The 14,871-nt window shown below is 45.2% G+C and overlaps 2 protein-coding genes across 18 annotated transcripts in view; one reads left to right on the top strand and one right to left on the bottom strand.

Moving 5' to 3' along the window:
- Positions 1 to 9,743, top strand: part of CPSF7 (cleavage and polyadenylation specific factor 7) — a 21,984-nt gene extending 12,241 nt beyond the window's left edge. For all 4 annotated transcript variants that reach the window (XM_070564084.1, XM_070564082.1, XM_070564081.1 and 1 more), the window contains exons 8-10: positions 2,170 to 2,338; positions 2,992 to 3,159; positions 7,751 to 9,743. In XM_070564084.1, coding sequence (XP_070420185.1) covers positions 2,170 to 2,338; positions 2,992 to 3,154 — 332 coding nt within the window. In that variant the 3' untranslated portion in view covers positions 3,155 to 3,159; positions 7,751 to 9,743. The remainder of the gene's footprint in view (positions 1 to 2,169; positions 2,339 to 2,991; positions 3,160 to 7,750) is intronic.
- TMEM216 (transmembrane protein 216) lies at positions 9,744 to 14,871 on the bottom strand. Of its 14 annotated transcripts, none has more exons than XM_070564094.1 (7): positions 14,780 to 14,862; positions 14,107 to 14,208; positions 13,434 to 13,526; positions 11,677 to 11,878; positions 10,520 to 10,674; positions 10,108 to 10,248; positions 9,744 to 10,013 (listed from the first exon to the last, which is right to left on the bottom strand). In XM_070564094.1, exons 3-5 carry the CDS (start codon positions 13,477 to 13,479, stop codon positions 10,659 to 10,661), a joined length of 264 nt encoding a protein of 87 aa, XP_070420195.1. In that variant the 5' UTR covers positions 13,480 to 13,526; positions 14,107 to 14,208; positions 14,780 to 14,862; the 3' UTR covers positions 9,744 to 10,013; positions 10,108 to 10,248; positions 10,520 to 10,658. The 14 variants fall into 14 exon arrangements, with proteins under 14 accessions (XP_070420195.1, XP_070420188.1, XP_070420194.1 ...); XM_070564087.1 differs by having other exon boundaries at positions 14,107 to 14,204; positions 14,794 to 14,841; XM_070564093.1 differs by having other exon boundaries at positions 9,744 to 10,248.

Genomic DNA, 14,871 nt, shown 5'->3' with positions numbered 1-14,871 from the left:
GTCATTTCCATTGGCAAGAAGTTCAATAAGATAAAGTTGGAGCACTGTTAGATTCTCAACAGTGGCACATTTTGAAAAGCAATATATAACTTGATAGCTCAGCTGTTGGGAAGCTCCAGTGGTGTTATTTGCTTAGCCTGTGTCTAGACCTGCCCCATGAAAACCAACTTGGTGCCTAGAATATAAAGAACCATCTCACTGTGGTATTTCTCATAGAAGGAAATTCCTGCCTGGTGGAGATCTTGATGTCAGTGGTTGATCAGTGGGTCTATTGTCTATGTAGTGGCTCCAATGCCAAGTGTAGACCCTGGGTTTTGAGGACTGATGCCTCAACTAGATGATTGCTTTTATATGGAATTTGATTACATTTAGGGGCCTGGGCAGAGCTGGTGACTTCCATATAGCCTATCCTAGAAAGAGGCAAGTCTATTGGGTGTCATCTTAAGGCATAATATGCCCTTACAGCTAGCTTTTGCCCTGCTGTCAGTATTAAGTGGGCAGAACCACAAGCTGTGACTCTGAGAGCCCTGGGCATAGAATCTTTGGTTTCTAAGAGGGTATAGGAAGTTTCAGGGTTCTGGTCCAAGTTTCATATTATGACATTAGGCATACTCCCTTCCTTCCTGTGAGTTTCCCACATGAATGTCAATGTAGACTGTCAGATCTCCTAAGAAATAAGTTCATCCTAAATACTATCATCTGCTTTCCTTAATTTCTCATCTTTGGCTGAAAAATTTGAATCCACAGAGTAAGTTAAAGACAGGAAGTGTATACATTCTCTTTCTTTTTTTTCCCATCAGTAAACCTTCATTGACATCTGAGTAAATCTTTTTAAATTACAGAGTAATCTATGCTCATTGTAAGAAGTCAAATATAAGAGGAGTATAAAGGAAATAATTATTGTTCTTCTCCACCAATTCCTTCACACTGAGATGGTCAATAACAATCTCTATCTCCCTCCCTTTCTATTGTTCTCATTTCAGTCATTGAAATTACAAATATTTATTGAATGCCTACAAAATAGGCACAAATTTCCTACCCTGGTAGAGCTGACATCCTGATGTTCCTGGACCTCCACAGAATCACAGTTCCTCCACAGTTTCTATTCTGTTCTCACTGCCTTGCACAGAGGAAGCTGCCAGTCCTCATCACTGGACCCCTGTCTGGTTTCATGCTTTGCTCACATTATCTTCTGTCCTTATTGCTCTTTACTTAGCTTGGAAAAGCATTGTGCAGGTGTCCATCCCGTGACCAGTGTCCTTGAGCCCAGGCATTGCTCAAATTTGGGGATGAAGGTACTGGTTCTTGATGAGAGCATAATTAAAATGTGTGTGTACATACACACTACATACACATTTTAGATATATATGTACACATCTGATTATAGATTTAAAATGATCAGAGAAATATGCAATGTTAATAAATGAAAGTCCTCTATATGAGGACTGCCACCAAGACCACCTTTTAAAATTTAGTGTCCATCCTCCAGATTTTTTTGTGTGTGTAGCTATATATATATATAATTTTGATTGTTTTTACAACAATGGAATACTGTTTTGCAGCTTTTTTTAAATTAATATATTCTGGACATCTCATACCAGTGTATAATAATACCTAACATTTATTGAGCCCTTACTATGTGCTTGGCACTGTGCTCAGCGCTTTACATGGATTACTTTGTCTATACACAGATTTCCCTCACGCTTTTTAACAACTGTGTAGTAGTCTGTAGAACCAGTATTCCGTAATTTACATAGCCAGGCCCTATTGAAGGAACTTTCAGTTGTTTCTAATTCTTTAATACAACAAACAATGCTGAAACAAATGTTATTAAACATACATATTCATGAACAGAAGTAGAAAATTTTTAGCATTGCTGGGTCAAAAAGTATGCCCATTGTTTATTTTAATGGGTCTTATGAAATAGCCCTCAGACAATGGTGTGCCAATTTATCCATCTGCAAGCATTATCTGAGAACATCTGTCTGATTCCAGACCATTGGAATATAGGTGCCATTCAGTTTTATACCTGCCACTTCTGCCTCATCCATTTTACCATGGTTCTGTGGATTAGCTACTCTTGGTTTGTGTCCACCTCAGTTCTCCTTTTGGTCCAGTTAGTTTACTGTCTCTGCTCATCCTTGGCCTTTCCCATCCATCCCCTGTCAGGGGATTACAGTGACGCGATTGAGACGCTGCTCACAGCCATTGCTGTTATCAAACAGTCCCGGGTCGCCAATGATGAGCGTTGCCGTGTCCTCATCTCCTCTCTTAAGGACTGTCTTCATGGCATTGAAGCCAAGTCCTACAGTGTGGGTGCCAGCGGGAGCTCGTCCAGGTGAGTTGATGATTGCTTCAGTGGCCTACCAGCCCTGAGCAGCACTCTTCCAAGGATTGGCAGGGGGAGGAAAGGAGCCCAGGGTATCTGGCAAGGACCTGGCTGAAAGAGCAGACCTAGCCCTCATGTCTTTAAGGAGAAGACATTAATCAAACATTTCCATTAAGAAATGTTGGAATGTCTGGAATCTGTTGGGTTGAGGCAGGGGGCTTATTCGGGAAAGAAGACAGATTGGTGTAGTTACGAACATGTGCTTTGGAGCCATACATGCTTGGATTTGAATCCCAGTTCTCCTAACTACCTGTGTGACCTTGAGGATGGAAGTTACTCAGCTTTCTAAGCCTCATTTTTCTCATTTTTAAATAAGGGACAATAGCAGTACTTATCTCACAGACCTGTTGTAAAGATTAGGTGAGCTAATGCATGTAAAGCTCTTAGCACTGTGCCTCATACACTAGTAAGATCTCAACAAACATAACTGTCATGATTTCCCCATAAAAGACTAGTCCTCAAAGAGCTAACGTCCTCAGACAGTAGGCCCATGACAGTAATAGAAGGATGGTTTACACAAATACTAGAAGACACCAAAACACAACACTCTTGGAAAGAACGTCGTAGGCCCTCTCAGTGAGGCTGAAGGATCTTTCTAATAGGAAAAGACATCGGTCCCGCGAGAGGTCACCTAGCCGGTCCCGGGAGAGCAGCAGGAGGCACCGGGACCTGCTTCATAACGAAGATCGGCATGATGATTATTTCCCAGAAAGGAACCGAGAGCACGAGAGACACCGGGATAGAGAACGGGACCGGCACCACTGAGCAAGGTGGGACAAAGCCCCATTCCTGGCTGGCGGATGATCTTTTATGAAAGAAAAATTATTGATAGTGAAGATTTCTCTCTCTCTTCTCTAAAGCAAATAAAGGGAATAGGAGGACTTTTGATTTAGGTAACTGAAAATTCAGGAGGGCAGATTTCCTGTCTGTTTGTGAGGCATCTCGCCCTGAGGTGGACCTGAGATTAGGCTATTTTTGTTTCTTGTCTGCCTTACCCTAGTACCTGAGAGAGCGTGGCATAACGGCTAAGAGCACAGAGTCTGCAGGCAGATGCCAGAGTGTTTCCCAACTCCTCCCGCCATAGTACTTTCTCTTGCTCAGTTTCCTCGTTTGTCAATGAAGCTAATAAAAGAACTATCTCATTGGATCGTTGAGTAGTCAGTGATAGAATCCATATGCAGCATTTAGCATTCACTGTACCTGTCACATAGGAAGTTCTCAATAAATGATAGCCGTTGTTGTTATCATTGTTATATTTTAACCCTACCAAACTTTCAAGTAAAAAATCTGGGAAATTGACCAAGACAGAAGTAAGACCATTGCCTACTTGTTAGTTTTCAAGGTGCAAGATCAATGATTTTAAGAATTAATATCGGGGCCGGCTCCGTGGCTGAGTGGTTAAGTTCGCGCATTCCGCTGCAGCGGCCCGGGGTTCGGATCCTGGGTGCGGACATGGCACCGCTCGTCAGGCCACGTTGAGGCAGCGTCCCACATCCCACAAGTAGAAGGACCTGAAACTAAGATGTACAACTGTGTACAAGGGGGGTTTGGGGAGATGAAGCAGAAAAAAAAAAAAGGAAGATTGGCAACAGTTGTTAGCCCAGGTGCCAATCTAAAAATAAAAAAAGAATATCTATTAAAAAGATTTTGAAAATCAGAATACTTTAGTCAGGAGAATGCTGATCTTAAAAACATTGTCTTTAATAGCTTTAGAGACTGGAGGATACTTCAGTGGAGGGATATATTTGTTTTGGAAAAAAACTAATTGAAGTTTGTTTTGTTTTTTAAACAAAACAAAAGCAGGAGAGTTGGGTGGGGGAGACCATGTTTACTCGGGTAATTGAAGAGTTAGGCTTGGCTGCATCTAGGAGCTGTTTTCGTTCTCAGACAGGCTCCAGGTTTATATCCCACCAGCTTGGCAATCTCAACTGAAAGAAAGCTTCCAGCAAAGACCGTTCTAGTTTATAAGCAAGCAAGAGCAGTCGTTGACTCTCTTTGTGTGGAGAGCTTTAGTCTCCACTCTGGCTAGGGTGGGCCGTTCGTGGCTCCTGAAGGCTCTTGCGTGACCCAGGTGACTCTAGGGTCTCTTCTCAATCTTGTGGTTTCACCTCAAGTGCATTATGATGTCCTTGGTTTTGCCAGTTTGACTGGTCTGAAGTAATGACACGTGAGAAAAAGAGTGAGGAGTAGGAATAGTTGTGTTGGTGTCTGTAGGGTGGAGAGATGGATGGCCATCTTTAGAGAGGAAGAAGGGGAAGCAATCCCCCCCCCCCCACCACCTGTGAGTCCTGTAGTTCATGAGCGGGGCCTGAACTGGAAGCAGCTGGAAAGCCGCAGTATTTTGCCTAGTGACAGCCTACTAACATACAGGAAAGGAGTCTCGTTATGTGTGGTGCTGCCCTCGACTTTGCTGTTTGGCCTTAGCTGCCATTAACTTAAAAGCAGAGTTATAGCTAGGAATTCTTTTTGTCTTCTTCGATAGGAGTCAGATAAATGAGAAAATGAAAAGTTACTAATATTCTTTACCTGCCTCCTTTCTCTGTTCTTGAACCACTCCTTCATTCCACAGTCTTAAGAGTGCTTGTCATCATCGAAATCTAGGATACTCCACATGAAATCACCAGTTAGGCTGTGGATTCTAGATACTGCTTTCTAGATTTTGCAACTGGTTGAGTTTTGGGAAGTGCCCACCTGTCCTCTAGAAAAGCAGACTCTAGGGGAGGTGGAGCCCACCAGTAGCTCTGGCCTGATTCACTCTCAGGGAGCAGGCAGGAGGGCGGACGTTGGAGTAGGTCTTTGATCCCGTCTCCTCCCTTTGTAGCAGTAGTAGCATTTCCCTTCTCTTGTTTGAGCCAGCATGCATGGTTGCTAGTGCTGTTTGTAGGGCCAGTACCATCACCCTCCCCCAGTCCTGCAGCCTATGCTATGTGTCCTTTGGAGCCAAGGAGGATAAGAATGACCAGGGAGGTGTTACTTGGTCCATGCAGAACATGAATTATAGTCTCTGGGGCTGCATTTAGTTTAGTACTTAGAACATGTAACTGCATGTCGCCATTCCTGGTGGCTTTGCTCCTAATAGCCTTTTGACAAAGAAATTGTGAAATCCACTGATCATTAGTACCTTGGGGATTGAACATCTGAACCTGAGACTTTAGTTATCAGTGTGCTTCATGTCTTTCACTGTGAAATGGGACTGTTTCTTCCATTCTGAGGATGATTCAATTTGCATAACTGAAAAATCCTGTAACCCAGTAGTACCCAGAAAGCAGTCATTTGGCTGGTGCGGGTCTGTGACAAGATGAGGAAAATGAAGTCTGAGGGAGATTTTCCAATTCCCCGTTTTTCCTCATCACCCCTTAGATGTGTTGGTTATTCCATCCACATAATTACTCCAAAAGAACTAAATCAGGCAGCCAAAAAAAGCCAGTTTCTCACATTCTCATCCTATGGGCTCTTAATTCCATCTGCAGTTACCAAGTTGTGACTTAGGAGATTTCATGTTGGGGAGATGGCGCATGGGCCTCATTTATCTTGAGAACTTTGCAAGCTCTACATACAACACCTTTGAGTTAGAAAATAATAGTATTTATATCGTATGGACAAGTGTTCCCTGAGAGCAAAAAGTGTGTCCCTTCAGCAATAGAACAGCACCCTTTTTTGTCCATCCTTCCACAGGATGGACACCCCCTCTGGGGCCTGAAGTCTGATTGGCCCACTTTGACTTCTGTCTGCATTCAAACATTACCACCAAAATGTGGCATAACCTCTCAGAATTGGGTGCTTACTTCTCCTGAGGCACTGGTTATCCTCTGCGTCTTGTTGTGTATGGACAGCTCCCAAATTACAGCTCTTTTGGGGAATATGTTTGTACTTTGGAGTTTGAGGATGTTCTTGGGTAATCTGTGGCTTCGACTTTTTGTAGTTCTCGGCTTATGTCTTTGTTATTTTAGGACATTATCCTACTTGAAATATGGTCATTCTCACCTCGTTCCTATCCTCCAGGTCCAGTGAAAACTGAGCATTCTGTTCAATTTTGATCCAGTGCAAAGATTCGGAAACCCAACTGGTATGAAATTGAGAAGGCACTGAGGGCTTCCGTTTTCCCTTATAGAAAATGAGACAAACACCTGCCTGCATAGGTGTTTAGAGAAACGAGAATGCAGAGGCCATAACAGATTCTGAGGATCCCAAGCTGAAATAGTGTCAATTCAAAGTGTAGAAGGACTAGGCAGCTTATGGATGTGTTTTCCTTGGATAGCTCCTCCGGGTTACAGAAGTGCGTGCATAAAGGGTGAGCATTTGTGTGTAAGCTGTGTTGCCAGTTTGGGCATTAGTTGAAACCTTAAGCCTGAATTTAATCTCCCTTCTCCCTTTTAACTATTAATTCTATTTTATATGGTTGGATTGACCAGGCCACCTCCTGCAGATTGATATTGCAACATTGGAACAAGGGCTGAGTGTACTAGGGACCTTAAGTTTGGTAGAGAGGTGACAAGTGTCTTACTGTTTGGCAGAAGTTCTTAACATCACCTTTAGTTTCTTGGATGGCGATTACTGATGATTTATTTCCGTGCTCTGCTTTCTCTTCTGGCCTGGCCAGAGCACTCTTGCTTGGTGTTAGTATGCTTCCTGGTCACTCACCCACAGCTGTCATCGGGGGAAAGACTTAAAATCTCTTGAGTTTTTAGTACAGCTTAGAACTTCTCTGGCTCCTTGCGTGTGTGCACACACATGTACTCATAAGGACTATTTGGAATCTGTTTTAACCAGGGCTGCTTTAAAAGAAAAACAGTTTAGGAGTTTCCTGTGTAAGTACATGCTCCCTCATAGGACCTCTTTGGTGTTTGGGGGGTTAATGGATTTGGCTATGTCCACACTTGGTTTCTTACCATTGTACCTCCCATTTCCAGATTTTTTCCCCCTCCCCTTAAGGTAAGCTATGACTTGCTTAGAATAGATTTTTCTGAAACAGTATTTAAATTCACCATGTTCCCTTATAGCAACTTTTCTTGAAATGTTCTAGTTTTCATACTTTTCCAGCCAAAGTCTCCTTTTCAATCAAACCTCATTTCATTGTCTGTTTACCCCCCTAACCTTAAAGTAAGATGTTACAGCTTTTTCTCGCTACCCATTGTAGCTTCTCCCCCAACCATTCCCTCACTACTCACAGTGTCAGACACTCCCAAACAACCCTGCTTTCTTTCTTTTACTTTCTCAGGCTTGCATTCTCTCTGCCTTTGTCCCCTACTTCATATGTTACAACTTTAGAAAATGCCAGTGTAATTCATATAAGCCCCTGTTAGTCAGAAAGTAACCTCTAACTTGTGTTTTCTTTCTTCTCTTCTGATGTTCTCATTGCAGGGGTCTGGTTGGAAACAAATGTTTTTTTAATGGACTTGCATCTCCTCACCTTGATCAGGACTAAAGGACGGAGGCCGCTCCACCCCTTCCCCTTCCTCCAAACCCCTAATGCCCTCCAGACACCCAGGGAATACCCTCTGCCCTACAGGATTGAAGATTGCCTGGTATCCCTCCCAATCCCACACCTCCTGTTTGCCAGGGGAAGGAACCTAAAGACTTCGTGTGGTTGGGAAGGGTGGCAGACAGGAAGTAAACATGTCCAGGCCCCTGGTCTCCATAGAGAATGGTGCTTTGTCCAAGGAAACGAATGAGTTTCTGATTCTCCAGGAGCAGTACAGTGGTGAGGTTGATGGGAAGACTTCCTTCCCAAAGAAAATGGGTCCTCCATGCGGGATCTAGGAGAGTGACTGGGTGTGCCAAAATACGCCCAGGGTCCTGCCCTCAGCACTAGGTTCAATGGGGCCGAGAGGGTCCAAACCCCTTGCTAACATACCACTTCTTTGTTTAACCCCTCTACCTTCCCAGCCCTTGGAGGAGGGACCATGAGAACAGAAATTACCTTCTGAAAACCTTCTCCTGTTCTTGCTTTTCCCTCTTACATATTGACGGTTTGTTTCCCTGACCTCCTAGAGGGCTGAACCCTCCCAACTCCCTGCTGCCCAGCCTCCTTAGTGGACTTACCCTCCTAAGCAGAGAAGGCCCATGAGCTTGCTTTCTGCTGGGGAGCCTGGCAGAGCCAGTTACCACCCTCTGCTGCTTCGCGCTTGGTTGCCTCTTGCAATAACCAGCTCTGCTAGGTGTTCCCTTTGCCTGGGGCTTTTCCATTTCACACGTGGAGCCCTTCCCCCAAGGCTGCTTCCTTGTTTTAGAGGAAGGTACTGCCATTGGGAGATGGGGACATCGGACCTCAGCAGTGAAGAACCCTTGAGAAGTACCAGGAGGAGTGGGGAAGGAGGCAAGTTGAGCAGGATATGGCCTACTTCCATAGGCCTTTCTTTTTTCAGGTTTGATGTGAGCATGGGCTTGCATCCCCCAGGTACATACTTTTACTTATTGTGGGATAACCTGGCACTAGTAGGCAGGTAAAGTCACAAATTTGGTGTCTTTCCACCTTTTGACTGTTGATTTAATAGCTCCCCTCGCTGGCCTGGAGGTGCTTCCTGCCTCTGATAAGGAGCAAGGAAGAAGTGGAGCCTGTCTTGAATGAGCTCAGCTCAGAGTTCTAAGGACCACCACTCTGGGGGCCATTTTCTTCACAGGCAAATGGAATTGCTTTTCCCATAACATCCAAATTGTGATGTGGTTGCTGCTGAAGGAAGAAGCAGCAACAGGGTCCTGCAGTACCCACGGGGCGATGGATGCTACTTCTGCATGCATCTACAGGGCACGTGACATCTAACGTGAGAAGAGACGTGGCATGTGAGATGAGACTTGGCATGTGAGATGTAGGGTCACTGGAGACCCTTATGGCTCAGAGGGGAGAGACTGAGTTGGACTGAACCCTTCCTCTGTTCCCTGCACGTTTCTGACATGGCCCTCAGTCACTGAGGGGGGTCCCCCAGGGTTGGAGAGGCACATTCCCTTGGGACAGAGGCTACAAGTTTGTGGCTTTTTTCCCCTGTCCCCCAACCCCATCCCCACCTCCACGTCAGAACACGGCACCTTGCCCAGCCGGCCAAGTGTTAAGTGATGTGCTTATCCTCGAGAGCAGCTCCGGGTGTCTTTTTAAAACGTAGAGAAAACCAAGTAAGGCGACAGTTTAAGGAAAAAAGATATATAGAATACCAGAAAAGCTGTTTACCCGGAGAATTTTTTTTCTCCCCATTTTTGTTTCTACTCAATGACACAATTTTTAGTTTTATTTCCTGATAGCAAAAGGAAAAAAAAAACCCCAGCCCTCAAAAAGGCCAAGGCCCCGTCCCCCTGTTGTCGGTGATTTGTTTGTCTTTCTGATAGGTTGAAAATTGTGTAATAAACTTGATGACGCTGTCAATCTTTTATACTGCATTGTATTTTTTTCCTTTTGTAACAAAATATTTTTAAATAATAAATGGGGTGTGAGCTGTTTTATGGATTCTGCATTGAATAGATTTGTTGAGGTGTCTGGGGCCTGGGCATGGGCTGATGTAGAGGCTGTGGGGTGGCAGAGAACCCTGCGTTCTTAGCTGGAACTGCATGTTGGGCATGTAGTTGCCTGTAGCACATCTCCTAGGAGACTTCGAGGCACACCTCTGGAGGTGCCCCTTGAGGTTGAGCTTTTTTCCTTAGTCATCGAAATAGCCCAGTTAAAGGAAAATTCTAAGTCATCCTTTACCCTTCAAGACTCCTAAGATTTATTCTGAGAATCAGTGTCCTACCTTGTACAGTTCAGCTCTGATGTCATCAAGTTCACAAAGGGAAGAATCCTGTGCTAGGAGTTAGAAGATATGCTTGCTCGTGCCTGCTTCCACCATCTAGATGTCTAACCATGGGCAAGCAGCGCAACCTCAGTCTCTCATCTGTAAGATGAAAATGATAGTGGATTCTGTCATGGCTCCTGGTGGCTTCTTGGGGGCTAAAGGAAAAAAAGCCACTGCTGAGCAAGTTAAGAAACAGTTTTAAAGATGGTGACTTGGAGAAGGGAAAGATACACTCATGTAGAGCAACATTCCTTCAGCTTAAAAAGAAAGAAAAGTATGTGTTCCTTTTGTTGCCTTGAAATTTTAAAATAAATAACCAAAAAATATTGGTCAGTTTAGAATATGCATCTTCCAATTACTCATGCCTCACCCTGGGAAGGAGCTGACAGTTAGCTGTAAGTGGCAGGAGAGACACGATGCGGCTCTGGGGCAGAGGTGAGGACCATAAGCAGTCTTTTGCAGGATGACAGACCTGAAGAAGGTCCAGAAGTTGGCAGTGCCTTTAGGGATTAATTCAGGCTGGAGCTGGGGAAAGAAAATCAGACACCATCGCTGCCTGTGTCCACACTGGGTCACCAAGCGGCCTGGGAACAAATGGCTGGGATGGTCTCTACCTTCTCTCGGAGTGGATGAAAGTCTAGGGACATGGGCCAGAAGGAAGAGGCTACAATCCCCACAACAGAAAATATATATTTATTATAAAATAATGTTTTGTTTCATGATGAGAGTAGAAAAATAACACTATGAGCTACTAGCAAAGTTCTGGAGCTCAGTCTCTAAGGAAAGGGATGACAGGCTTTTGCATCCATCTGGGAGCACACCATCCTGAGGCTCTCCGTGCTCGTGCGCGACAGGCGTGGCACAGCACCAACAGGGATATGTGGCGCAGGGCCTGCTGGAAGCCCAAGGAGCTTACATGGTCCACACAAGATGCTCTGGCCACGATGATCAAAGAGGAGAACTTGAGGTCAGCAGGTTATTGATTCTGAGAAGGGCCCGGATGGGGACAACCGTGCCCCTCCCTACACTGAAGTATAGAAGCATCTCTTAGGCTGATGGCCCTGGGTTAGAAGATGGTGCCCAGTGGCCTTATGCTCGGTTTGTTGCCCAAATGTCTGTGCTGAGGAAAAGCTGCAAGCTTTCCCAGGACAACTTGACCCACCATTTCTCACTGGTGTGGCTAAGGTACCAGAAGTATGTGTGGTCTCAGCCCCTGAGAGCTGCTGGCTGCAAATTTTGTACTTCAAATCCTGTCCACACTGATGGCAGAAAGAAAGAAACAAAATATTAAAAGTCCAGTGAGCAAGAGCAGTGACCTGAACTGTTGTATACCCCAAGCCTCTTGGCCCCAAAGAACAAAGAATATCTTCTCTAAGTGGGTAACTGTCTACCCTGAATGGGAAAGGCAGTCCCACAGGCACCGCTTTCCCCCTTAAAAGTTCTCTAGACTCCTCAGGCTTCAGAAGAACAGTGAGCCCCTCCCTGGGATGGGATGGGAACCCAACCCTCAGGTGACGGGAAGCATACCTGGAGAAGGCGGCCAGGGTAAGCACCTCCAGCAGCAGCTCTGAGCCACAGAAGACGAGCAAGATACCGTTCATGATGGCTTCCAGGCGGAGCACGTAGGTCTGCAGCAGCAGGTAATAGGAGGCCATCATGGCAGACGGGAAGGTCAAGGCCACACTGATACCAAGTGGCATCTTTCGCTGGCAGAGGTTTCCCTTTGTACCTGTCAGACACAGCCCATGCGGTCACCTCCAAGTGGCCTGCTTTCTCTGGCCTCAGAGGAAAGGTGGGTGGGATGGGATGGGCTGGCAAGGCAGAGAAAAATGATCCTGACTGGGGATGTGCAGATTTATCAGTGGGGGCCCACTGGGATGAAAAGGAGGGGCTTTGAAGGAATTACAGGATTGGAGTCGTTCACTCTGAAGGCCCTGCTTCCAGGCTGGCTCCCACTCAAGGGACGAGGGGATCTTTATTTGGGGGGTAAAGATTTTTAATTATGAAAATATTATACAACCACTGAAAACTTTTCATCTAATATAGAAAATAATTTTAGAAAATATAGAAACTAAAAGACACCATTACTCACCCCCTGGAGACAGCCATTATTACAGCACGACATATATTGTTTCAGGTTTTTTTATATCTGTAGACCCACATATTACTATTTATTACTATAAAAATAAAATCATACTCTACATACTGTTTTGCAACTTTTTTTTCCCATTTAACATAAGTTAGACACCTTTCCACATATAATTGCCTTATTCTTTTTTAATGGCTATGAACGATTTCATTGAGTGAACACCATAAATTACTTAAGGAATCCTGCATTGATAAGATGTTTAGATTGTTTCTAATGTTTTCATGTTACAAATTACGTGGCAATAAACATTCTCATATAGATATCTTAGCATATCTGTGGAAATGTTTGATTTTTTCAGCCAGTTTCAGAAATAAAATTGTTAGGTCTAATAATACGAATTTTACATGGTAAAACTATTAGCAAAAAGGTTGTACTAATTTATATGCCAAACAGTGTGGGAATATAAATACCCATGAGAGTGTGGGACTATAGAGAGCTATTCCTCACACCCATTTGAATACTGGGTATCTGGAAATCCTTTTAATCTGATGGGTGAATGTTACCCTGTTGTTTCAATTTGCTTTTTCTTAGCAAGTTTGGGCATTTTGTCCTGTTTGTGGGTCCTCTGTGATTATTTTTATGTGAACTGCCTATTAGTGTTTAAATTAGGTGTCTTTTCCTTAGTGATGGAGGTGAGCCTTCTGTATCTTTTGTTATATGTGTTGCAAGTAATTTTTTTCTCAGTTTGTGTTTTAACAGTTTTCAGAGATGAGACATTCTAACTCATAAGGATTTGTTTTGTGTTTCTGGGGATATAAAACTTTTCCTAAAGAACTCCTTACTTGGAGAAGTGGAGGGCATCTAGGAGCTCATCTGTGCAGGCACAGACTGCCATGGACACGGAGTTACAACTGGATCTACCCTCCCAAGCAAACCAGTGAGAGGAACCAGGCAATTGGGAAGGAATTACCTCATATCTCACGCTCCTGTCCACCTCTGGCCCCACACAGCACCAGACAGGTAAATCTTCACCCAAAATACGAAGCAGCTTGAAACTTCAGAGAGGGTGTAATGCGATATACCCCCAGATCCAATTGCTTATTGTGAGCCTACGTTATGTACTTTTCTCGTTCATCAGGTTACACATACCAGCTCGTCTCATAAGGAATGGAAATATTCTCTGGACAACACTCACCAAAAAATAGTCGAATAACTTCAATTCCGAGATAAAGGAGGAGCATCACCACATCCAGTACTAGATTGGCTGTTGGATATGGTAGCAGGAGACCTGCCAAGACAAAGCCAGAGTCTGCGAACAACATCTAACTCGCCCCACAAGACCTCCCACACACTTGGGAATAATGAGGACGTGGGTCTTATCAGCTTTCCACCAGCGAGTTAGTGAGACGGGGGCAGGGTCTGTGAACCTGCTGAGGGATATGTGGACTCCTAGGTCTGTCAGAGGCGGCTCATTACTATGGGGCTTTACTCCTAACTCCAAATGTCTGTGGGGACTCCAATCTCCAAAACGGTCAGAGGTACATGAGTACACAAGCCACTGAATAGTTGCTGAGGGTCACCAACGGGCTTAAAGTGGAGTTCAACAAAGAGTGGTGACAGGGGAGAGCGGAATGCAGAAGCCCACATTTCCCAAACTCAAGAAATTCTTGCTGAGGGGCTTCCGACTGAATCCTTCTCAAGGAAGCCAGGTGATGAAGAGCCTTCTACCTTGCAGTGAAGAGGAGCTAAAGAGAGGAAGGAAAAATAAGGCTCTTGGTGGGAGCTGGCTCTGGGCTGAAGGGATCTTCTGCTGAAGTGGGGAAGGGATGTTGGGGCAAGAAGGGTGGGGGTCAAGTCCCAGGCCTTACCTTTATACAGAAATATGAAGAGTTCCAACAGGAAATAGGTAGCGTAATACCACCCGTTCAGAAAGAAGAGGATTTCCAGGGGGGTGGAGGACAACCGTCTATCTGAGAAGATGAGCACAGAGAAGAGGGATGGGGATGAGCGTGAGAGCCGCTCAATCTCGGTTCTTTGATGGGTTCTGTGTCTAACTGGGAGAAAAGAAGAAGCTGCAGCTAGTTGGAGGGGCCACTTGGGGGCACTTCTGATTGCTGATAATGAGGGGCGTGTGTGGTGGGGAGTTTCCTTCAATCCCCTTCTTTCTCCGGGATCACTGTCAAACTCAACTCTTTTGGCTTCGGGGGGTGAAAGTCAACGCCCCTCTAAGATCTAACCCCGTCACTATCCGGAAAGGGAAATTGGGGCGCAGAGACCCGCAATGGCCTGTTCGGGGTCACACAGCAAATTCGTAGCTGAGCCGGCCTAGAATAGGCCCAGCCGAGGATGTGGGGGTATTTGAGATCCGCCCCTCGAGACCTCCAGGCACTCGGGGTGGGTGGGGCTGCGAAAGCCCTCTTTGGACAAGTGAGGAGCGATGTGAGGTCCCTAACACCTGAGAATGGAGGGTCTAGGTCGAGGACTGGGAGACAAGGGAGGCGGGGGAGCGAAGGGATCAGGACCAGGGCAGGACTCACACACCTCCAGAATCTCACCTCGCGGCGCCATCTTCAGTCCCCATGGAAACTGCCTACGCGGCCCCAGCCCGGAGCAGTGAGGCGCTGCCGGAAGCG

The sequence above is a fragment of the Equus przewalskii genome, chromosome 11, assembly GCF_037783145.1.
Source record: "Equus przewalskii isolate Varuska chromosome 11, EquPr2, whole genome shotgun sequence".
Taxonomy (NCBI): domain Eukaryota; kingdom Metazoa; phylum Chordata; class Mammalia; order Perissodactyla; family Equidae; genus Equus; species Equus przewalskii.
The sequence above is the reverse complement of the archived record's forward strand: the minus strand, read 5'-3'. Positions and strand labels throughout refer to the sequence as shown.

Bases quoted from the DNA above. Each gene is read 5' to 3' on its own strand.
- TMEM216 (XM_070564086.1), bottom strand. From the start codon at position 14,819: ATGGGGACTGAAGATGGCGCCGCGAG. The intron at 14,205-14,793 runs GTGAGATTCTGG...CTTCTCAGATAG, and splicing joins ACTGAAGATGGCGCCGCGAG to ACGGTTGTCCTCCACCCCCC. The intron at 11,879-13,433 runs GTGAGTGTTGTC...TGTGTCTGACAG, and splicing joins AGTTATTCGACTATTTTTTG to GTACAAAGGGAAACCTCTGC.